The sequence below is a fragment of the Staurois parvus genome, unplaced genomic scaffold (assembly GCF_062004578.1).
Source record: "Staurois parvus isolate SC_StPar_1 unplaced genomic scaffold, SC_StPar_1.0 ptg000449l, whole genome shotgun sequence".
Lineage (NCBI taxonomy): Eukaryota > Metazoa > Chordata > Amphibia > Anura > Ranidae > Staurois > Staurois parvus.
The window spans coordinates 6,316,569-6,342,152 of NW_028318245.1; the positions used below are offsets into that span (position 1 = coordinate 6,316,569).

The 25,584-nt window shown below is 47.0% G+C and overlaps 1 protein-coding gene across 1 annotated transcript in view; it reads left to right on the top strand.

Annotated features, from left to right (window-relative positions):
• The first annotated feature begins 3,360 nt into the window (after nt 1–3,360).
• Nucleotides 3,361–25,584, top strand: part of LOC149453479 (uncharacterized) — an 83,882-nt gene continuing 61,658 nt past the window's right edge. Inside the window, exons 1-6 of the mRNA XM_089688649.1 lie at nt 3,361–3,477; nt 8,446–8,589; nt 8,910–9,063; nt 9,182–9,279; nt 9,438–9,573; nt 10,389–11,052. Coding sequence (XP_089544775.1) covers nt 3,400–3,477; nt 8,446–8,589; nt 8,910–9,063; nt 9,182–9,279; nt 9,438–9,573; nt 10,389–11,052 — 1,274 coding nt within the window. The 5' untranslated portion in view covers nt 3,361–3,399. The remainder of the gene's footprint in view (nt 3,478–8,445; nt 8,590–8,909; nt 9,064–9,181; nt 9,280–9,437; nt 9,574–10,388; nt 11,053–25,584) is intronic.

Here is a 25,584-nt window from a genome sequence, read left to right on the forward strand (position 1 = left end):
CTGGCTACCGTGTGCACTTGAAGAGCACACCCATGCAGGCTACCACTGACCTGGTGCATTGAAGCATAGAGATGACAATCCTGGAAAGCACAGATTATAGGACTCACAGGAATGGCAGGAGTATAGTACAGCATTGGGGTGCTGGTCTCACAGGCAGGACAAAGAATACTAGTGTCGCGTACCTGATAGGAGAATGAAATGACGAGGTCGGCCTCACTTGTGTCACTAGCCCTGACCCTGTTGGAAGCGGAACAGAGGGTGCTGAGGGACCAGGGGAACAAGAGTGCCAGCAGGTGTTGCCTGAAGAGCTTGCAGTTGGAGTCCTGAAGAGACTAGTGAACCACCAGTTCAGGAATGGCAGCGATGTATCGGAATCCCACCTGGGTTAAACTTCTGTAAAAGACACTAGGAATCTTCTCTACTAGGAAACATGGGGAATACTAGGAATCTTCTTCAGTAGGAAATATGGGTGATGCTAGGAATCTTCTTCGGTAGGAAACACGAGGGACATTAGGAATCATCTTTGCTAGGAAACACAGGGAACACTGGGAATATTCTCTGCTTGGAAACACAGGGGACATTAAGAAACACGGGAAACTTCTTCGCTAGAAGACACGGGGGGGTACTAGGGAACTTGATGCTAGGAATCTTCTCTAAGAAACCTGCGGGACACTAGGAATCTTCTTTGCTAGGAAACACAGGGAACACTAGGAATCTTCTTTGCTTGAAAACACGGGGGACATTAAGAATCTTCTCCAATAGGAAACACTAGGAATCTTTTCCACTAGGAAACATGGGGAACACTAGGGAACTTCTTTGCTAGGAAATATGGGGAACACTAGGAATATTCTTCAGTAGGAAATATGGATGATGCTAGGAATCTTCTTCAGTAGGAAACACAGGGGACACTAGGAATCTTCTTTGCTAGGAAACATGGTGAACACTAGGAATCTTCTCTGCTTGGAAACACGGGGGACATTTAGAAACATGGGCAACAGTAGGAAACTTCTTCACTAGCAGACATGGGGAGATACTAGGGAACTTGATGCTAGGAATCTTCCCTGATAAGAAACTTGGGGGACTCTGAGAATCTTCTTTGCTTGGAAACACAAGGAACATTAAGAATCTTCTTGACTAGGAAACGTGGGCAACAGTAGAAAACTTTTTCGCTAGGAGACACTAGGAATCTTCTCTGCTAGGAAACAAGGGGAACAGTAGGAATATTCTTCAGGAGGAAATATGGGTGATGCTAGGAATCTTCTTTGGTAGGAAACACGAGGGACACTAGGAAACTTCTTTGCTAGAAACGTGAACACTAGGGAACTTCTTTGCTAGGAAACATGAGGAACACTAGGAATCTTCTCTGCTTGGAAACACAAGGGACATTTAGAAACACGGGCAACAGTAGGAAACTTCTTCACTAGCAGACATGGGGGGATACTAGGGAACTTGATGCTAGGAATCTTCCCTGATAAGAAACTTGGGGGACTCTGAGAATCTTCTTTGCTTGGAAACACAAGGAACATTAAGAATCCTCTTGACTAGGAAACACGGGCAACAGTAGGAATCTTCTCCGCTAGGAAACATGGGGAACACTAGGAATATTCTTCAGTAGGAAATATGGGTGATGCTAGGAATCTTCTTTGGTAGGAAACACGAGGGACACTAGGAAACTTCTTTGCTAGAAACGTGAACACTAGGGAACTTCTTTGCTAGGAAACATGAGGAACACTAGGAATCTTCTCTGCTTGGAAACACAAGGGACATTTAGAAACACGGGCAACAGTAGGAAACTTCTTCACTAGCAGACATGGGGGGATACTAGGGAACTTGATGCTAGGAATCTTCCCTGATAAGAAACTTGGGGGACTCTGAGAATCTTCTTTGCTTGGAAACACAAGGAATATTAAGAATCTTCTTGACTAGGAAACACGGACAACAGTAGGAAACGTCTTCGCTAGGAGACACTAGGAATCTTCTCTGCTAGGAAACATGGGGAACACTAGGGAACTTCTTTGCTAGGAAACATGGGGAACACTAAGAATATTCTTCAGTAGGAAATATGGGTGATGCTAGGAATTTTCTTTGGTAGGAAACACAAGGGACACTAGGAATCTTCTTTGCTAGAAAACACAGGGAACATTAGGAATCTTCTTTGCTTGGAAACACGGGGGACATTAAGAAACACGGGCAACAGTAGGAAACTTCTTCTCTAGGAGACATGGGGGGATACTAGGGAACTTGATGCTAGGAATCTTCTCTAAGAAACTTGGGGGACACTAGGAATCTTATTTAAATTTTGGCCAAAATGTATTCTGCTCCGTGTCTTTGCTTAAAAAAAATTAAAAAAAAAATCCCAATACGTGTAAATTATTGGGTTTACGTGAAAGTTATAGCATTTACAAATGGCTTTTTTTTGTGGTGATCAGCGACTTGTAGCGGGACTGCAGTGGAAAAAGTTATAGCGTTTACAAATAATACAATACATATACTGGAATTTTTTTTTTACTTATTTTTACTAGGAATGGCAGCGATCAGCGACTTATAGCGGGACTGCGGCGAACATTCTGACACTGAGGGGGGGGGGGGGGGGAACTGACTTGGTGTTACTGACATCCCCAGTGACACCAATACAGTGATCAGTGCTAAAAAAAAAAAGCACTGACACCGTACTGATGGCACTGGGCAGGAAGGATTTAGCATAAGGAGCAATCAAAGGGTTAACTGTGTGCAGGGAGTGTTTTACTAGGAGGCGGTGTTTGTGTGCTTCACTGTAATCACACTGCTCTGCATGGCTGTGCAGTGTGCAGGTGCTGCCAGGGAGGAGGACTATTAGTAAACAAACCAGTCCTCCTCCCTCGTTGGAGATCCACTGAAATCACCGGGCGTCGGCGACTAATCACCAGTCGGGACATGGTGACTGACAGCCGCGGCCGCGAATGGCGGCGTGAGTAGGGCGCGGAAAATGCTAAATCATGTATACATATGTGATTTTGCCGACCTGTAGCAGTATTTCTGCTATAGGGTGGTCTTATAGCAAAAAAAAAAGCAAATATGTCACGCTGCCACGCACCCTTTCAAAGGTGAAGTTGAAGATTATTGTAGCTCATAAATGAAGACATGTTGGCATACAACTAAATGAACATGTCACATGTTAGAAATTCATCCTGCTCTCATCAGACAGTTAATATTCGGTGGATTTCATTATTAGATGTCCTCAGGTTTGAGCATTGTTTTACGGTGAACGGTGTGTTCCAATTGCAAGTGTGGTCTTGCTGGGCTACAACAAAATGGCTGACAAGAACCAATCACAAAAGAGCCTGTCTTTCACCCATGATGCTGATCATTGGGGGATGGGCACTATTGTTGCAGGAAGTGAATGGAGGAGAATTGCTAGCTATGGAGGCAAACTGCAGCAACCTGACGGAGAGGATATTACAGCTCACCCTGGAGATCATCTACCTGCTGACCGGGGAGGTGAGGAGGATTCTGGGAGTGCAGTGGTTCATCTCATTGATTGATACCTGACCGAAAAATAACTTCAGTTTTATTCCAGCAACAAATCACCAGGAAATTATTATTATACAGGATTTATGGCACCAACAGTTTGCTCAGCAATTTACAATATAACGGGAGACAATACAGCAACAATACAGTTCAATACAAGAGGGTTAGGAGGGTCCTGATCCTGGGAGCTTACAATCTAATAGGGCGGGGCTTGTGGTACAAAAGTTAATAACTGTGGGGGATGGACTGGTAGGAGGAATAGAATATTCCATTATTAGCTGAGGGCAGGAAAGGCTTCCCTGAAGAGATCGGGTTTCAGAAGTGGGCAGAGTAGGCGATCGTCTGATAGATTGGGGTAGAAAGTTCCAGAGGATGGGAAGGCTCTGGAGAAGTCCTAGAGATGAGAATGGTAGTAGGAGACAAGGGAGCTAGAGAGCAGGAGGTCATGGGAGGAGCGGAGAGGACGATTTGGGTGATATTTGGAGACAAGATTGGTGATGTAATTTGGGGCAGAGTTATAAATGGTTTTATATGTCATTGTTCATGTTTTTAGTTTTATTCGTTGGGCAATGGGAAGCCAGTGGAGGGATTGGCAGAGAGGGGAGGAGGACACTGAGTGGAGGTCAGTGGAGGGATTGGCAGAGAGGGATGGAGGGCACTGAATGGAGACCAGTGGAGGGATTGGCAGAGAGGGATGGAGGACACTGAATGGAGGTCAGTGGAGGGATTGGCAGAGAGGGGTGGAGGACACTGAATGAAGGCCAGTGGGGGGATTGGCAGAGAGGGATGGAGGACACTGAATGGCGACAGTGTAGGGACTGGCAGAGAGGGATGGAGGACACTGAGTGGAGGACAGTGGAGGGATTGGCAGAGAGGGGTGGCAGATACAGAAGGGTTAGTAAGGTGCATGAGTCTGGCAGCAGCATTCATGATAGACTGAAGAGGGGATAGCCTGCGATGAGCTCAGCCAATGAGGAGGGAGTTACAATAGTCAAGGCGAGAGATAATGATGGACGCATTTTTTTTTTTTTTTTGGTTGCTATTTTTATTTGTAACCTTTCTTAACCAGCCAAAAATATGACACATTTATATAAATAACTGCTCGCAACTATGATTTTTTTTTTTGTCTTTCTAAGACAAGTGATGAGACAAAGTTTTACCAAATTCATGTAACTGATGCTTGGATCATTACAATTTTTTTTTTATTTCTAAAGATTTTTTTTTTTTTTGTTTATATTTATTTTCCTGAATGCTGGGCATTTCAAACAATTAATTGCTGACAAAAACTGGTAAAGAAATTATACAGTCTGTATATTTTTTTTTTCTTTTTTAATTAATTTGAGATCTATGATCACAGCACACACTTTAGATTTTATAACATCAGTAATATAAACAAGTTATGTTTGACAATCCAACCTGAAAAATCTCCTGTCGTGTTGTTCTGCCCGTCTCTTTCCACAACGTCCTGGATTCCCAGCGTGCTTTGCAGAATCGCCCTTCTGCTGTTTCCTTTTGGACTATATATCCCATGGTACTTTGCTGCTAGCAGGCTTCAGAACCTCTTGAAAGCCTGCTGAAGCCTGCTAGCAGTTTGTTTAAAGCGGAGTTCCACCCAAAAGTGGAACTCTGCTTTTCTGCCCTTCTTCACTGTCGGTTTCCCTTAGTCAAGATGGTGGTGCCAGCACCCAACAGCCGATCGAAGAATTGGTTCGGGTTGAGGACACTGCTGGATGCCTGAACAGGTGAGTGCTCTACTATTAGAAGTCAGCAGCCACAGTATTTGATTTTTTTTTTTTTTTGGGGAGGTGGCGGGGCCCAAAACTCCTCTTTAAAATGACAATCAGCACTCCCATTTGGATCTGTGTTCAACATTTATAAACTGGAGCTAAATAGTTCTTTAATCTCCCTGGAGGTGATCCCGAGTGTGGCTCGGGGTTAATTTCTAGTACCAAAAGCGGTAACCCCGAGCCTTGTCCTGCGATCCCCCAATCCTTACCTTGTCCTGTGATCCCCCGATCCTTACCTTGTCCTGCGATCCCCCAATCCTTACCTTGTCCTGCGACCCACCCGATCCTTGCCTTGTCCCGCGATCCCCCGATCCTTACCTCGTCCCGCGATTCCCCGATCCTTACCTCGTCCCGCGATTCCCCTATCCTTACCTCGTCCCGCGATTCCCCGATCCTTACCTCGTCCCGCGATCCCCAGATCCATGCCTCGTCCCGCGATCCCCCCATTCTTACCTTGACCTGCGATCCCCCCCATTCTTACCTTGACCTGCGATCCCCCCCATTCTTACCTTGACCTGCGATCCCCCCCATTCTTACCTTGACCTGCGATCCCCCCCATTCTTACCTTGACCTGCGATCCCCCCCATTCTTGCCTTGACATCCCCCCCATTCTTGCCTTGACATCCCCCCCATTCTTGCCTTGACATCCCCCCCATTCTTGCCTTGACCTGCGATCCCCCCCATTCTTGCCTTGACCTGCGATCCCCCCCATTCTTGCCTTGACCTGCGATTCCCCCGATCCTTGCCTTGTCCTGCGAATCCCCCCGATCCTTGCCTTGTCCTGCGAATCCCCCCGATCCTTGCCTTGTCCTGCGAATCCCCCCGATCCTTGCCTTGTCCTGCGAATCCCCCCGATCCTTGCCTTGTCCTGCGAATCCCTCCGATCCTTGCCTTGTCCTGCAAATCCCTCCGATCCTTGCCTTGTCCTGCGAATCCCCCCGATCCTTACCTCGTCCTGCGATCCCCCAATCCATACCAAATATATTGAATACGGCCAAAATTGTAGCATTTCAAATATATGTCAATATATTTGGGAAGAATATTTTTTAAATATATTTCAAATATAATTTTTCTTCCATGTGGGCACTGGCTCTAATTGACAGCAGGGGGGAGCCAATGGGATGGTTCTCGGGTAAGTGTTGGGGTGGGGGCTGCTACACACAGAAGGTTTTTTTTTAACCTTCATGCATACCTTGAGTCTTTAGAACCACCTCGCGGACGCCATATAGTACAATGACGGGCGCAAGGTGGTTCTCTCGTTCTGATAGGACGTCATATGATGTCCTTCCATTCTCACCGCGCATGCGCGGCTCAGGGAGCGCGCACCGCGGCGATCGCCGGTGCGGTGTGTCCCTCGGACACAGCGGATCACGGAAAGAGCCGAAGATGACGGCTCGGTCATGTGATCAGCTGTGTCCAATCACAGCTGATCACATGTAAACACGGAAATGCCAGTTATCGGCATTTCTCTCCTCTCGAGCTGTCACGCTGACAGCTCGAGAGGAGAGCTGCTAATCGGCTTTCCGCGGAGGGGACATGTACACTGATCATCAGGGCACTGATGATCAGTGTGCCCTGATGATCAGTGTGGCCCCAGAAATGCCACCTGTCAGTGTCCATCAGTGCCAGCAGTCAATGCTCATCAGTGCCACGTGTCAGTGCCACATCAATGCCACATATCAGTGCCCATCTGAGCTGCCTTTCAATGTCACCCATCAGTGCCACCTATCAGTGCTGCCAATCAGTTCCACCTATCAGTGCCAGTCAGTGCCGCCTATCAGTGCCAGTCAGTGCCGCCTATCAGTGCCATATATCAGTGGCATGTATCAGTGCTGCCTTTCAGTGCCCATCAGTAATGCCTGTCAATGCCCATCAGTGCAAGCTACCAGCGCCTCCTCATCAGTGCCCATCAGTGCCACCTATCAGTGTCCATCAGTGCCGCCTATCAGTGCCCATCACTGCAGCCTCATTAGCGCACATCAGTGAAGGAGAAAAATCACTTATTTACAAAATTGTATAACATTAACTAAGAAAAAACTTTTTTTTTCAAAATAAAAAATCCAGAGGTGATTAAATACCACCAACATAAAGCTCTATCTGTCTCAAAAAAATGATAAAAATTTCATATGGGTACAGTGTTGCATGACCGCGCAATTGTTATTCAAAGTGTGACAGCGCTGAAAGCTGGAAATTGGCCTGGGCAGGAAGGGGGTATAAGTGCCCTGTAGGCAAGTGGTTAATGTTCTCCAAGAAAAGGATTTTACAGTACTGTAGGTCAAAAACCCTATATTTATGTACGTTGTGTAGCACCCTTCTAGATAGGTTCTTGGTGTAGATAGATGGAGTTAGATGTTTTTTGAGAGGTAAATTTAGTTGTCACACTGTCATCAGTGTTCTGCTAGTTAGGTCTGCTCAGTGTGATCAGCTGCTGCCGGGCTGATAGCTCCCTCTGCATGTAGAAAGCTTGAGAAGTTTCTACAACATAGATGTGGAACGATGCAGATGGTAGCATGAATATGGATACAATGTCAGCCTATCCCAGAGAGACCGGCTCTGAAGGCAAGCTGGATAAATGTATATATTCAGTGAGCATGCTGGGTTCGGGATTCTTCTTGCCCAGAAATGTTCTGGCCTGGGAGAGGGCATGTTGCCCTTCCAGGCGTTTGCTGCTGTGCGGTCTCAGGTGGGCGACCTGAGGGCCTGAATGCTGAGACCCCGGTCCAGCTTTGCTGACTGAGGGGCCGTGTACTGAAGATATGGTCTGGTATCATGAAGGTATCCAGCTGCTCTAGGGCCTTGTGAGTACATACACCCCTAGAGGATCTTAGAGACTTTGTGCTGCTTAACCCCTCTGGTGCTAGGGAGTCAGCTACGGGTCTACTGGCTGGTGTTCTGAAGAGCTTTGTCCACCTGACCTACCTAAGTTACTACAACCAGTGTTCCTACTACTACAGCCTAAAGCTGAAGTCCACTGGTTGATTCAAGCATAGACTCCAACATAGCTAGCTCTGAAGAGAAGATGAAGCCCTCAAGTGTACATAGTTCTTGTTTTTGGAGTGTCCCACTCATCTCCGTCATCTAAGTCCTCTAAAAAAAAAAAAGCTTCTTTTTTTGAGAAATGTATTTAATGAGTGTTATTCTCTCTTTACAGGATAACGTAGTTGTAAAGAAGACATTGGCAGGCGGAAAAAGTCCAGTTATGATACCTCTACATTCCTTACTGATCCAAGAAAGAATCAATGAACAGAAGGTTCTAGAAGTCACCAAGAAGATCATTGACCTCCTGGCAGGAGAGGTGAGCGGTGTTGGGAATTCTGGGACATTCTCCAGTAACAGACAATGGATGTGTCTGGATGGTGACTGGATCATTGTGTGTGTCAGGTTCCTTTAAGGCACGGGTGTCAAACTGGTGGCTCTCCAGCTGTAGCCAAGCTACAAGTCCCACGAGGCATTGCAAGATTGACCGTTACAAGCATGACTCCCAAAGGCAGAGGCATGATGGGACTTGTTGTTTCTCAACAGCTGGAGGGAGCTAGTTTAACACCCTGTTTTAAGGTGTCAGGATGTCTCCAAGGAAGAGCAGAGACATTAATACTACCTTTGTTTTACATTCAGAGTGCAAACTGGAGCAATTTTAATATTGTTATCAAAGAAGAGATAAAAGATGGAGAGGAGGAGGATGGTGTGAAGGAGTGGGAGTACTTAGAAGGACACAAGGATCTCTACAAGGACGTGATGATGGACAATCAGCCATCCCTCACATCACCGGGTAAGAGGAGACTTTATTGGAAAGGAGAGAGCAGTACAGAGGGTCCACCTAGATCCCCCATCATCTGATAAACACATAGAAACAATGGATTCAGTCAGTGTGTGTGTGTTTCCTACAGATGGATCCAGTAATGGGAACCCACCAGAGAGATGTCCCCGTCCTCTGTATTCCCGGGATTCCACACAGGAAGATCACACCATCCCTCACCATCATCAGGTAGGTGGGGCTGAGGATGTTGAACTCGGACTTGGCTCTAAAATGTATTAGATCATATTTCTCTATGTAAAATGCAAGCTCTGAACTAAACTCTAAAATAAATATATTCTCTGTGTAGTCTTAGGATAGTAGTGCTCACAGTAATTTTGTGATTTTAGGGGGTAGACGTGATCAATATCAAAACTGAGGTTAAAGAGGAAGAAGAAATGTATGTGAGGGAAAACCAGCTGTCTTTGAAGGAAGCTGAAATGATGGTGACAATTACCAAGGAGGAATCTCTAGATGTCAGCACAGGTACGAATGTCATACAAAAAATACAGCAGCAGTATGCAAATTGATCAAAACTAATGAGAAATCAACAAACCATCACATACATTTTTAGACAGGGTGTGCTATCCTTCAAAAGAAAAAAAAATTGGCTTGTTATGATATGATGGAGAAGTATTCAATCTACCTATATTATATCCCATGCAGTGGAGATACTGTACACCATATGAAAGGTCCATCTCCATTCCTCAATATAATGTTATGTGACCAACAAATGAGGAGGAGATACTGGACATCATATGAAGGTCCATCTCCATTCCTCAATATAACGTCATGTCCCTAACAAATAAGGAGGAGATACTGTACACCATATGAAAGGTCCATCTCCATTCCTCAATAGAACGTCATGTTCCCAACAAATGAGGAGTAGATACTGTACACCATATAAAAGGTCCATCTCCATTCCCCAATATAACATCATGTTCCCTACAATGAGGAGGAGATACTGGACACCATATGTAAGGTCCATCTCCATTCCTCAATATAATGTCATGTTCCCAACAAATGAGGAGGAGATACTGGACACCATATGAAAGGTCCATCTCTGTTCCTCACCATGTCAGTGTCATTAGTGTATGTTGACCTCCACCCAGTGTGCTGTAGTTGCTTTGTACACCATATCTGACTTTTATCCTTTGTGTTGTTATCACTTTACCCAATTCAGTGCGGAGGTCTGAGGAATAGTTGCCTTCTAGCCCAACATACATGACTCCTAACTGCAAAACATGAAGTATAAATATAAACATGCTATAATGATTAATATTCATAAATATTTCCAACAGGAGGACACAGCGACTGGAAAACTCGAGAGGGACGTCCTGTTTTATCTGCACATTATAATAAGGAACATAAGGGCAGGGCATCGTATTCTCCTGGAGTAGGCATTGCTTCTCAAAATATACATCACAAACCTAGATCCATAGCTCTTACCAATCACTTAATAGTATGTGATTTATCCAAAGATAATTCAGGTACTATTATACCAAAGGTCCAACCAGGCTGTCATAGTGGTGATAAATCATCAGATCCTTCCAGTAATGTGCATTCTTTTCAGGACTCATTCATAAAAAAACATGACCTGGTTGTACCCCAGAAAATCCACAACAGTGAAAAACCCTTTATGTGTTATGTGTGTGAGAAGTCCTTCTTAAGGAAATCTGAGATCATTCGACACCTAAGAATCCACACCGGGGAGAGGCCCTTCTCATGCAGTGAGTGCGGGAAGTCCTTCACCAACAAATCAGAACTCACCATACACCAGAGGGTTCACACCGGAGAGAAGCCCTTTTCCTGTTCAGAGTGTGGAAAGAGTTTCTCCAATAAGGGAAACCGTGATAAACACATGAGAATTCACACCGGCGAGAAACCGTTTTCCTGTTCAGAATGCAGCAAATGTTTTGCGCAGAAAGTGACTTTAATTCTCCACCAGAGGACACACACCACGTGAGACCCCTGAACAACTGATGGTGGAGTATCATAGACTGAATCGTTATGTCCATAGAAGGCTTGGACCATAAAGACAAGGCAGTCGGGAAGGATCAGCCAACCAATATGGAATCATTTAGTTAATTGTTGTGGTGTAACCTCTATTTTTTATTTTATTACTTACAACAAATGCTTTTCTATTCATAATTTATTGTTCATCTTCATGATGTAGTTTTGATTAAAACTCAAACGTTTTCTACTTCTTCATTCTAGAGATTTCCTCCTCTTCCTATTGGGTCATGCAAACAACAATTGAGGGAAATCTCTCCAGTCATAAATAAAGCTCCTTTTTTAGCAGAAGGAGGAAGAGTTTGATCCTCTTTTTATGGCTGAAAGTGTCTCATCTGGAGAGACTTTCTGTTCCGATGGAAGTGACCCCAACGGAGACGTTTTATCCCGATGATAGTTGTCACTGGGATAAGTTTAGGGAAATTTTCTCTGCGGGGTACAGATAACGAAAACCCGGCAGACGTTCTCTCCTCCCTCCAATCTGGATTTTGGCTGGAGTTCCATTTTATTTACTGAAGTTCTCTGGGAGAATGGTTGGGTCCTAGGGTGTCCTTTCCTTTTTAATGTTACATAAAGATAAGCATTTCATAACAGCATTAAAATAAAGTTCTCATTGGTAGTCCATACTTTGGTTTGGTTTCTGTTACTATTGATTTCTGGTCCTTCATCGGCAGTGCTACTTATTAGAAAGAGGCCTTTGGAGAAGGTTATGTGTTTTCTAACATGGGTTTTTAGACCTCCCATGCTGATCCTCACTCATAGACATCTGAATTAGCTTCCATAAAGCATTGGTTCCTGGGTTTTCACTGCACCAGGTGTGTGACTTTGGTGTCCTTTATCAGGAACATGACAGGTAAGGCCTTCCATTAACAGAAGGTATATTCTCAGAAAGCTAAACCCTTGAATCTGGGCTCGTTCCCAGGGCCTCAGGCCGAAGACCCTTCTAGAATACTACTTATTATATTTTATCGGTTCATGGTGCAACCTACTGGGGCTAAAATTAGGAATTTCCCAACTGCATTGCTAACAGCCCTCTGGATAGCTCAAGAGAGTCTGGCAGATAATATGACTTACTGAAACCCTAAATCACAGCAATCACTAGGAAACGGGGGACATTAGGATGCTTCTCAGTTAAGAAACACAGGGGACACTAGGAATCTTCTATGCTAGGAAACATGGGGGATTTTAGGACGCTTCTCAGCTATGAAAAATCGGGGACACTAGGACTCTTCACAGCTAAGAAACACAGGGGACACTAGGAATCTGCTCAGCTAGGAAACACATGGGACACTGGGAATCTTCTCCACTAGGAAACACTAGGAATCTTCTCAGCTAGGAAAGACAAGGGACACTAGGAATCTTTTCTGCTACTAAACACGGGGGACACAAGGAATCTTCTCCGCTAGGAAACACGGAGGACAGAAGGAATCTTCTCTGCTAGCAAACATGGGGGACACAGGGAATCTTCTCTGCTGTCAAACACGGGGGACACTAGGAATCTTCTCTGCTAGGAAACACTGGGAACACTAGACATCATCTCTGCTAGGAAACACGGGGATGCTATAAATCGTCTCTGCTAGGATACACGGGGGACACTAGGAATCTTCTCAGCTAGGAAAGACAAGGGACACTAGGAATCTTTTCAGCTATGAAACACAGGGGACACTAGGAATCTTCTACGCTTGGAAACATGGAGGACATGAGGAATCTTCTCTGCTAGCAAACATGGGGGACACAGGGAATCTTCTCCGCTAGGAAACACGGAGGACATGAGGAATCTTCTCAGCTGTCAAACATGGGGGACACTAGGAATCTTCTCTGCTAGAAAACACTGGGGTCACTAGACATTATCTCTGCTAGGAAACACAGGGACGCTATAAATTGTCTCTGCTAGGAAACACGGTAAGCACTAGGAATTTTCTCAGCTAGGAAACACGGGGGACACTAGGAATCTTCTCAGCTAGGAAAGACTGACATTAGGAATATTTTCAGCTATGAAACACAGGGGACACTAGGAATCTTCTACGCTTTGAAACATGGAGGATATGAGGAATCTTCTCCGCTAGGAAACAGAGGACAGAAGGAATCTTCTCTGCTAGCAAACATGGGGGACACAGGGAATCTGCTGTCAAACGGGATTCGCAAGAACATCAGCAAAAATCCCATCTTCTCGGTATTATCTTTTAGTATTTTTATGCCTCAGTCTACTGTGAACTCTGTAGGCTCAGGTGGGTGGCTAACTTTAGCATTTTTACTGTGACATGTTATCTTTACTGAGACATCAGGGGTCTTCTAAGTATTTGAAGGTAGCAATGTGTGATCCATGAGCTGCAGCGGAGTGCAGAGAAATCATCGGGAGTCTATTACACCCCTGATGTCTCCTCTGCACTCCATTGCAGCTAATGGACCACACATTGCCAACTTAAAAATCTTCAGCCTCTGCCACAGACCAGGTTAAGATTCTTCAGGCCTCTTTCCCAGACTAGTGGACCCTTAAGCTCAGACGAACAATTTATAGAACAGTGCTCTTCTTTAGCTTCATCTTCTTCCTCCAGGTAAAGGCCCAGGAAGCAAATACTGGACCTCTCTTCAGCTACACCCTCCCCAGGCAGCAGGCATGGAAGGCATTTACCTCTGAAGCCACATCTTTTCTAGGCAAAGAATGGACCTTGCTAAACAAACATCCCTACCAGACAAAGCCTAAAGGCAAGGGTCTCCACCACGTCAAAAATGTATCCTCTGTCCCAGCCCACATCATAGACATACAATCAGGTCCATAAATATTGGGACATCGACACAATTCTAACATTTTTGGCTCTATACACCACCACAATGGATTTGAAATGAAACGAACAAGATGTGCTTTAACTGCAGACTGTCAGCTTTAATTTGAGGGTATTTACTAGAGATGAGCGAAGTATTCAAAAATTCGATTCGACTGATTCGGCGAATTCGTGGACAATATTCGATTCGAGTCGAATATATTCGCTGTGAATTTAACTTAAAAAAGGGTGTTTCTAGGCTTCAGAGAGACTTAATATTAGTGCAGAACACTGTACCTTTAATTTAAATGCCCTTGGAGTCTGCTGGGGAAGAGAAATAATACTGTCAGTCAGTATGACATGCAGATGAGTGCCGTCGATCTTAGAATCACCGCACACTTCACTCATTTGGCCAGTCACGGGGCCAAAACCAGTGTTTGGAGCCACAGTGTGGCGGTGGAGGCAGCAGCAATGGGAGGCCATACAGCACCCTATGACAAAATGGAAACCAGCAGGAGTGTGAGGAGACCTCAAAGTGGCACATGGCAGAGTGGGAGCAATGGGAGGCGGTACAGGGACCCATGTCACACTGTGGACCCAGCAGCAGCGTGACCAGGCGGTACGGGGGCCCATGGCAGATTTGGGGCCTGGCAGCACCTATGGGAGGCCTGTAATCTGCCAGCAACCTATGACAAAATGGAAACCAGCAGGAGTGTGAGGAGACCTGAAAGTGGCACATGGCAGAGTGGGAGCAATGGGAGGCGGTACAGGGACCCATGTCACACTGTGGACCCAGCAGCAGCGTGACCAGGCGGTACGGGGGCCCATGGCAGATTACAGGCCTGGCAGCAGCAATGGGAGGCCCGTAATCTGCCAGCACCCTATGACAAAAAATGGAACACACCAGCAGTGTGTGAGGAGACCTGAAAGTGGCACATGACAGAGTGTGGCGATGGAGACAGCAGCAATGGGAGGCCGTACAGGGACCCATGAGAGACTCTGGACCTGGCAGCAGCATGAGGAGGCGGTACAGGGGCCCATGGCAGATTAGGGGCCTGGCAGCAGCTATGGGAGGCCCGTAATCTGCCAGCACCCTATGTCAAAAAATTGAACACAACAGCAGTGTGTGAGGAGACCTGAAAGTGGCACATGGCAGAGTGTGGCGATGGAGACAGCAGCAATGGGAGGCCGTACAGGGACCCATGACAGACTCTGGACTTGGCAGCAGCATGAGGAGGCGGTATATAGGGGCCTATGGCAGATTAGGGGCCTGGCAGCAGCTATGGGAGGCCCGTAATCTGCCAGCACCCTATGTCAAAAAATTCAACACACCAGCAGTGTGAGGAGACCTGAAAGTGGCACATGGCATGAGACACTGTGGACCTGGCAGCAGCATGAGGAGGCGGTACAGGGGCCCATGGCAGATTAGGGGCCTGGCAGCAGCTATGGGAGGCCCGTAATCTGCCAGCACCCTATGTCAAAAAATTCAACACACCAGCAGTGTGAGGAGACCTGAAAGTGGCACATGGCAGAGTGTGGCGATGGAGACAGCAGCAATGGGAGGCCGTACAGGGACCCATGACAGACTCTGGACTTGGCAGCAGCATGAGGAGGCGGTATAGGGGCCCATGGCAGATTAGGGGCCTGGCAGCAGCTATGGGAGGCCCGTAATCTGCCAGCACCCTATGTCAAAAAATTCAACACACCAGCAGTGTGAGGAGACCTGAAAGTGGCACATGGCATGAGACACTGTGGACCTGGCAGCAGCATGAGGAGGCGGTACAGGGGCCCATGGCAGATTAGGGGCCTGGCAGCAGCTATGGGAGGCCCGTAATCTGCCAGCACCCTATGTCAAAAAATTGAACACAACAGCAGTGTGTGAGGAGACCTGAAAGTAGCACATGGCAGAGTGTGGCGATGGAGACAGCAGCAATGGGAGGCCGTACAGGGACCCATGACAGACTCTGGACTTGGCAGCAGCATGAGGAGGCGGTATATAGGGGCCCATGGCAGATTAGGGGCCTGGCAGCAGCTATGGGAGGCCCGTAATCTGCCAGCACCCTATGTCAAAAAATTCAACACAACAGCAGTGTGTGAGGAGACCTGAAAGTGGCACATGGCAGAGTGTGGCGATGGAGACAGCAGCAATGGGAGGCCGTACAGGGACCCATGACAGACTCTGGACCTGGCAGTAGCATGAGGAGGCGGTATATAGGGGCCCATGGCAGATTAGGGGCCTGGCAGCAGCTATGGGAGGCCCGTAATCTGCCAGCACCCTATGTCAAAAAATTGAACACAACAGCAGTGTGTGAGGAGACCTGAAAGTGGCACATGGCAGAGTGTGGCGATGGAGACAGCAGCAATGGGAGGCCGTACAGGGACCCATGACAGACTCTGGACTTGGCAGCAGCATGAGGAGGCGGTATATAGGGGCCCATGGCAGATTAGGGGCCTGGTAGCAGCTATGGGAGGCCCGTAATCTGCCAGCACCCTATGTCAAAAAATTCAACACACCAGCAGTGTGAGGAGACCTGAAAGTGGCACATGTTTGGGGCATGATTCATGGCGGATTTAGTCAGTTGTGTCAGGAACTGGTGGTTTGAAATCCAGACTAATCCACGCCTGATTCATTTTCACAAACGTGAGTCTCTCCACACTTTGGGTGGACAGTCGTGTCCTCCGCGGAGTTACAATACCTCCTGCCGCACTAAACACGTGCTCCGATGCCACGCTACTGGCCGGGCATGACAGCCTTTCAAGGGCAAATTCAGCTAGTTGGGGCCAAAGGTCAAGTTTCGTTGCCCAGTAGTCAAGGGGATTGTCTACCTCGGTTGGCAGGGTGCTGTCCAAGTAGGCCCAAGCCTGTTGTTTGAGCTCCTGCTCCAGGTCCACCTGATGCTGCTGCTGCTGCGGCTGGTTAGTAGTTTCCTCACTGCGCTGGTGAAGAAAGCTACTCATCATCGACTGCAGACTGAGGCAGCCGCTGCTGGTGGAGCTGCCACTGCTCCTACCACCCCACCCCTCCCCTGCTGCCATGGCAGCGGAACGTGAGCGCACAGGGCCCACAGTGTCTGAGGATGGACGTTGGCGCACAAAGGCAGAGACCAACTGGTTTTTATAGTACGTTATTTTGGCCTCCCTCTCAGCAGGTGTGAAAAAGGCCACCATTTTTGAACGGTAGCGAGGGTCCAACAAGGTGGACAGCCAAAAGTCATCCCTCTGTCTGATGGTTATTATTCGGCTGTCGCTACGCAAGCAACCGAGCATGCTATGGGCCATTTGTGCCAAGAAATGCGAGGGACTCCCTGCCTCCATCTCCACAGCATACTGCCACGGTGCGTCTGGGTCCTCTGTCTCCTCCTCCTCCTCTTCTACCAGATGCTCCTGCTCCTCCACTCCTGTCCGCTGAGTGGAAAAACCACCCATTTCACTCAATAATTCCTGAGCACAAATGTCCTCCTCTACCTCCTCCTCTTCTTCCTGTCCTGCCCCCACAGGGGTCATGTGGCGTTGAGATCTGTGCGCCACGTCTACCGCACCCTGACCAGCCATTGTTAACAGCATTTGTTCCAAAACGTGCAACAGAGGAATGACGTCGTTCATCCCATAGTCCTGCCGACTCACGAATAGCGTGGCCTCCTCAAAGGGCCTGAGCAAGCGGCAGGTGTCACGCATGAGCTGCCAATGGCTGACATCGAAGTTACACAGGGGAGTACCTTTATCCGCTTGTAACATCAGGAAATCGGTGATGGCCTTTCGCTGTTCGTAAAGGCGGTCTAACATGTGTAGGGTTGAATTCCACCTTGTTGCAACGTCGCAGATCAGGCGATGCTGTGGAATTCCGTTCTGCCGCTGCAGCTCAAGGAGGGTGTGCTTTGCGTTGTAGGAATGGCTGAAATGCATGCAAAGTTTACGTGACATTTTAAGGATGTCTTGCAGTGGGATGGTGGATTTTAGGAACCGCTTGACAACCAGATTGAACACGTGAGCCATGCATGGCGCATGGCACAACCTTCCTTGACGCAGAGCAGACACCATGTTCTTTCCGTTGTCGGTCAACATGGTTCCGATTTTCAGTTTGCGCGGAGACAGCCATCTGTCGATTTCTCTGTTCATTACACTGAGAAGTTCCTCCCCTGTGTGACTACGTTCGCCTGGACCTGGCAGCAGCATGAGGAGGCGGTATAGGGGCCCATGGCAGATTAGGGGCCTGGCAGCAGCTATAGGAGGCCCGTAATCTGCCAGCACCCTATGTCAAAAAATTCAACACACCAGCAGTGTGTGAGGAGACCTGAAAGTGGCACATGGCAGAGTGTGGCGATGGAGACAGCAGCAATGGGAGGCCGTACAGGGACCCATGACAGACTCTGGACTTGGCAGCAGCATGAGGAGGCGGTATAGGGGCCCATGGCAGATTAGGGGCCTGGCAGCAGCTATGGGAGGCCCGTAATCTGCCAGCACCCTATGTCAAAAAATTCAACACACCAGCAGTGTGAGGAGACCTGAAAGTGGCACATGGCATGAGAGACTGTGGACCTGGCAGCAGCATGAGGAGGCGGTACAGGGGCCCATGGCAGATTAGGGGCCTGGCAGCAGCTATGGGAGGCCCGTAATCTGCCAGCACCCTATGTCAAAAAATTCAACACACCAGCAGTGTGTGAGGAGACCTGAAAGTGGCACATGGCAGAGTGTGGCGATGGAGACAGCAGCAATGGGAGGCCGTACAGGGACCCATGAGAGACTCTGGACCTGGCAGCAGCATGAGGAGGCGGTATATAGGGGCCCATGGCAGATTAGGGGCCTGGCAGCAGCTATGGGAGGCCCGTAATCTGCCAGCACCCTATGACAAAAAATGGAACACACCAGCAGTGTGTGAGGAGACCTGAAAGTGGCACATGGCAGAGTGTGGCGATGGAGACAACCCACCGACTGTTTTGCTCGCTGCCAAGCTGCCACCCTCTTCTCCTGATGATGCGGAAGCAATAGCCTGATGACGACGAGGCTGCCAAGTGCGATCAGCCTCATCATCATCAATTAGGGTCTCCGCCTCACTACTAGCCCCCTCGGCTGCGTGTGGGTCAGGAGACAGACCTGTCTCTAGACCGGCTACCGAGCCACTCTCCTCGCCACTACTTCTTCGCCTGGCTGCTGAAGAGGCGGATGTCTCCCCCCGTTCCTGACCGCCCTCTGTTAGCTCTTCCTCATTGTACTGGATGACACCGGGAGCACTAGCCTCTGGCTGCGAATAGTGCTGCCTCGACCCCTTCCTCTGCTGCCACGTCTGCTCGCTCCTAAAACATTGCCTCCTCTGCCACTCCTCTGCATGTTGTCTGACATACTCTTTAATTAAACGATTCTGTGTCCCTGAGTAACAATTCTGTGTCCCTGAGTAACGTTTCTGTGGCCCTAAGTAACAGTTCTGTGGCCCTAAGTAACAGTTCTGTGGCCCTCAGTAACAATTCTGTGTCCCTCAGTAACAAATCTGTGTCCCTCAGTAACAATTCTGTGTCCCTCAGTAACAATTCTGTGTCCCTCAGTAACAATTCTGTGTCTGTCCCTGAGTAACAATTCTGTGTCTGTCCCTGAGTAACAATTCTGTGTCCCTGAGTAACGTTTCTGTGGCCCTAAGTAACATTTCTGTGGCCCTCAGTAACAATTCTGTCTGTCCCTGAGTAACAATTCTGTGTCTGTCCCTGAGTAACAATTCTGTGTCCCTCAGTAACAATTCTGTGTCCCTCAGTAAAAATTCTGTGTCCCTCAGTAACAATTCTGTGTCCCTCAGTAACAATTCTGTGTCCCTGAGTAACAATTCTGTGTCCCTCAGTAACAATTCTGTGTCCCTGAGTAAGAATTCTGTGTCTGTCCCTGAGTAAGAATTCTGTGTCTGTCCCTGAGTAACGTTTCTGTGGCCCTAAGTAACGGTTCTGTGGCCCTCAGTAACAATTCTGTGTCCCTGAGTAACAATTCTGTGTCTGTCCCTGAGTAACAATTCTGTGGCCCTAAGTAACGGTTCTGTGGCCCTCAGTAACAATTCTGTGTCCCTGAGTAACGTTTCTGTGGCCCTAAGTAACGGTTCTGTGGCCCTCAGTAACAATTCTGTGTCCCTGAGTAACAATTCTGTGTCTGTCCCTGAGTAACAATTCTGTGGCCCTAAGTAACGGTTCTGTGGCCCTCAGTAACAATTCTGTGTCCCTCAGTAACAATTCTGTGTCTGTCCCTGAGTAACGTTTCTGTGGCCCTAAGTAACGGTTCTGTGGCCCTCAGTAACAATTCTGTGTCCCTGAGTAACGTTTCTGTGGCCCTAAGTAACAATTCTGTGGCCCTCAGTAACAATTCTGTGTCTGTCCCTGAGTAACAATTCTGTGGCCCTAAGTAACAGTTCTGTGGCCCTCAGTAACAATTCTGTGTCCCTGAGTAACGTTTCTGTGGCCCTAAGTAACAATTCTGTGGCCCTCAGTAACAATTCTGTGTCTGTCCCTGAGTAACAATTCTGTGGCCCTAAGTAACGGTTCTGTGGCCCTCAGTAACAATTCTGTGTCCCTGAGTAACGTTTCTGTGGCCCTAAGTAACAGTTCTGTGGCCCTAAGTAACAGTTCTGTGGCCCTCAGTAACAATTCTGTGTCCCTCAGTAACAATTCTGTGTCCCTCAGTAACAATTCTGTGTCTGTCCCTCAGTAACAATTCTGTGTCTGTCCCTGAGTAACAATTCTGTGTCCCTGAGTAACGTTTCTGTGGCCCTAAGTAACATTTCTGTGGCCCTCAGTAACAATTCTGTCTGTCCCTGAGTAACAATTCTGTGTCTGTCCCTGAGTAACAATTCTGTGTCCCTCAGTAACAATTCTGTGTCCCTCAGTAAAAATTCTGTGTCCCTCAGTAACAATTCTGTGTCCCTCAGTAACAATTCTGTGTCCCTGAGTAACAATTCTGTGTCCCTCAGTAACAATTCTGTGTCCCTCAGTAACAATTCTGTGTCCCTCAGTAACAATTCTGTGTCTGTCCCTGAGTAAGAATTCTGTGTCTGTCCCTGAGTAACGTTTCTGTGGCCCTAAGTAACGGTTCTGTGGCCCTCAGTAACAATTCTGTGTCCCTGAGTAACAATTCTGTGTCTGTCCCTGAGTAACAATTCTGTGGCCCTAAGTAACGGTTCTGTGGCCCTCAGTAACAATTCTGTGTCCCTGAGTAACGTTTATGTGGCCCTAAGTAACGGTTCTGTGGCCCTCAGTAACAATTCTGTGTCCCTGAGTAACAATTCTGTGTCTGTCCCTGAGTAACAATTCTGTGGCCCTAAGTAACGGTTCTGTGGCCCTCAGTAACAATTCTGTGTCTGTTCCTGAGTAACAATTCTGTGGCCCTAAGTAACGGTTCTGTGGCCCTCAGTAACAATTCTGTGTCCCTGAGTAACGTTTCTGTGGCCCTAAGTAACAATTCTGTGGCCCTCAGTAACAATTCTGTGTCCCTCAGTAACAATTCTGTGTCCCTCAGTAACAATTCTGTGTCTGTCCCTGAGTAACAATTCTGTGTCTGTCCCTGAGTAACAATTCTGTGTCCCTGAGTAACGTTTCTGTGGCCCTAAGTAACATTTCTGTGGCCCTCAGTAACAATTTTGTCTGTCCCTGAGTAACAATTCTGTGTCTGTCCCTGAGTAACAATTCTGTGTCCCTCAGTAAAAATTCTGTGTCCCTCAGTAAAAATTCTGTGTCCCTCAGTAACAATCCTGTGTCCCTCAGTAACAATTCTGTGTCCCTGAGTAACAATTCTGTGTCCCTCAGTAACAATTCTGTGTCCCTCAGTAACAATTCTGTGTCCCTGAGTAACAATTCTGTGTCTGTCCCTGAGTAAGAATTCTGTGTCTGTCCCTGAGTAACGTTTCTGTGGCCCTAAGTAACGGTTCTGTGGCCCTCAGTAACAATTCTGTGTCCCTGAGTAACAATTTTGTGTCTGTCCCTGAGTAACAATTCTGTGGCCCTAAGTAACGGTTCTGTGGCCCTCAGTAACAATTCTGTGTCCCTGAGTAACAATTCTGTGGCCCTAAGTAACGGTTCTGTGGCCCTCAGTAACAATTCTGTGTCCCTGAGTAACAATTCTGTGTCTGTCCCTGAGTAACAATTCTGTGGCCCTAAGTAACGGTTCTGTGGCCCTCAGTAACAATTCTGTGTCCCTGAGTAACGTTTCTGTGGCCCTAAGTAACGGTTCTGTGGCCCTCAGTAACAATTCTGTGTCCCTGAGTAACAATTCTGTGGCCCTAAGTAACAATTCTGTGGCCCTCAGTAACAATTCTGTGTCCCTCAGTAACAATTCTGTGTCCCTCAGTAACAATTCTGTGTCTGTCCCTGAGTAACAATTCTGTGTCTGTCCCTGAGTAACAATTCTGTGTCCCTGAGTAACGTTTCTGTGGCCCTAAGTAACATTTCTGTGGCCCTCAGTAACAATTTTGTCTGTCCCTGAGTAACAATTCTGTGTCTGTCCCTGAGTAACAATTCTGTGTCCCTCAGTAAAAATTCTGTGTCCCTCAGTAAAAATTCTGTGTCCCTCAGTAACAATCCTGTGTCCCTCAGTAACAATTCTGTGTCCCTGAGTAACAATTCTGTGTCCCTCAGTAACAATTCTGTGTCCCTCAGTAACAATTCTGTGTCCCTGAGTAACAATTCTGTGTCTGTCCCTGAGTAAGAATTCTGTGTCTGTCCCTGAGTAACGTTTCTGTGGCCCTAAGTAACGGTTCTGTGGCCCTCAGTAACAATTCTGTGTCCCTGAGTAACAATTTTGTGTCTGTCCCTGAGTAACAATTCTGTGGCCCTAAGTAACGGTTCTGTGGCCCTCAGTAACAATTCTGTGTCCCTGAGTAACAATTCTGTGGCCCTAAGTAACGGTTCTGTGGCCCTCAGTAACAATTCTGTGTCCCTGAGTAACAATTCTGTGTCTGTCCCTGAGTAACAATTCTGTGGCCCTAAGTAACGGTTCTGTGGCCCTCAGTAACAATTCTGTGTCCCTGAGTAACGTTTCTGTGGCCCTAAGTAACGGTTCTGTGGCCCTCAGTAACAATTCTGTGTCCCTGAGTAACAATTCTGTGTCTGTCCCTGAGTAACAATTCTGTGGCCCTAAGTAACGGTTCTGTGGCCCTCAGTAACAATTCTGTGTCCCTCAGTAACAATTCTGTGTCTGTCCCTGAGTAACAATTCTGTGGCCCTAAGTAACGGTTCTGTGGCCCTCAGTAACAATTCTGTGTCCCTGAGTAACGTTTCTGTGGCCCTAAGTAATGGTTCTGTGGCCCTCAGTAACAATTCTGTGTCCCTGAGTAACAATTCTGTGTCTGTCCCTGAGTAACAATTCTGTGGCCCTAAGTAACGGTTCTGTGGCCCTCAGTAACAATTCTGTGTCCCTCAGTAACAATTCTGTGTCTGTCCCTGAGTAACAATTCTGTGGCCCTAAGTAACGGTTCTGTGGCCCTCAGTAACAATTCTGTGTCCCTGAGTAACGTTTCTGTGGCCCTAAGTAACGGTTCTGTGGCCCTCAGTAACAATTCTGTGTCCCTGAGTAACAATTCTGTGGCCCTAAGTAACAGTTCTGTGGCCCTCAGTAACAATTCTGTGTCCCTCAGTAACAATTCTGTGTCTGTCCCTGAGTAACAATTCTGTGGCCCTAACTAACGTTTCTGTGGCCCTAAGTAACAGTTCTGTGGCCCTCGGTAACAATTCTGTGTCCCTGAGTAACGTTTCTGTGGCCCTAAGTAACAATTCTGTGGCCCTCAGTAACAATTCTGTGTCTGTCCCTGAGTAACAATTCTGTGGCCCTAAGTAACGGTGCTGTGGCCCTCAGTAACGGTTCTGTGGCCCTCAGTAACAATTCTGTGTCTGTCCCTGAGTAACAATTCTGTGGCCCTAAGTAACGGTTCTGTGGCCCTCAGTAACAATTCTGTGTCCCTGAGTAACAATTCTGTGGCCCTAAGTAACAGTTCTGTGGCCCTCAGTAACAATTCTGTGTCCCTCAGTAACAATTCTGTGTCTGTCCCTGAGTAACAATTCTGTGGCCCTAACTAACGTTTCTGTGGCCCTAAGTAACAGTTCTGTGGCCCTCAGTAACAATTCTGTGTCCCTGAGTAACGTTTCTGTGGCCCTAAGTAACAATTCTGTGGCCCTCAGTAACAATTCTGTGTCTGTCCCTGAGTAACAATTCTGTGGCCCTAACTAACGTTTCTGTGGCCCTAAGTAACAGTTCTGTGGCCCTCAGTAACAATTCTGTGTCCCTGAGTAACGTTTCTGTGGCCCTAAGTAACAATTCTGTGGCCCTCAGTAACAATTCTGTCTGTCCCTGACTAACAATTCTGTGGCCCTAACTAGCGTTTCTGTGGCCCTAAGTAACGATTCTGTGGCCCTCACTAACAATTCTGTGTCCCTGAGTAATGTTTCTCTGTCCCTAAGTAACGTTTCTCTGTCCCTAAGTAACGTTTCTCTGTCCCCAAGTAACGTTTCTGTGGCCCTAACTCTGTCCCTAATACAGAGCGGTCTGCCTCTCTTGAATGACTGGAGGCAAATGAAGAATTCTAAAATGGCCGCCATTTATAGCTCGACCATTACACAGTGCTGGCTGGCTGGCTGCTGATTGGCTAATGCGATCACATGTCATTAAGGAATGCATTATGGGTCACCGCGCCTTGTCTGCGCGCCTTCCCAGACATCCCCGCTCCGTTGCCGCACATGTCCGCCGCCATTTTAGGAAAATTTTCCAATATTCGAAACGAATTCCACTTCGCCTACTTCGATTCGCTCATCTCTAGTATTTACATCCAAATCAGGTGAACGGTATAGGAATTACAACAGTTTGCATATGTGCCTCCCACTTGTTAAGGGACCAAAAGTAATGGGACAGAATAATAATTATAAATCAAACTTTCACTTTTTAATACTTGGTTGCAAATCCTTTGCAGTCAATTACAGCCTGAAGTCTGGAACGCATAGACATCACCAGACGCTGGGTTTCATCCCTGGTGATGCTCTGCCAGGCCTCTACTGCAACTGTCTTCAGTTCCTGCTTGTTCTTGGGGCATTTTCCCTTCAGTTTTGTCTTCAGCAAGTGAAATGCATGCTCAATCAGATTCAGGTCAGGTGATTGACTTGGCCATTGCATAACATTCCACTTCTTTCCCTTAAAAAACTCTTTGGTTGCTTTTGCAGTCTGCTTTGGGTCATTGTCCATCTGCACTGTGAAGCGGCGTCCAATGAGTTTTGAAGCATTTGGCTGAATATGAGCCGATAATATTGCCCGAAACACTTCAGAATCCATCCTGCTGCTTTTGTCAGCAGTCACATCATCAATAAATACAAGAGAACCAGTTCCATTGGCAAATAAATACAATAAAGAATGTAGCGCTACTCCTTAAGGTACATACACACATAAATAAATAATAAATTAATAGGTGATGTGTGATCTCAAAATTGCATCAAATTAAATAAAAATAAATGTGATAATGATATCAATTATTATTAATTTGTGCCCATGATTCATTAAATCTACAAAATAAATTCAAATAACTCAGAGCATGTGGGGGTTTTAGTGACTATGGGATACTTTGCTTTCCATGCTTCACAGGAAGCATTCTTGTTATGTGTGTTTGTAAATAGGCCTAGAAAACATTCCTCAACATCTTCAGGAAGGTTTAGTGGCACTGTTTCCACATGTGGTCTGGCTGCTCCACAGACATAACAATTAGACTTGTTGTGCTGCAGGG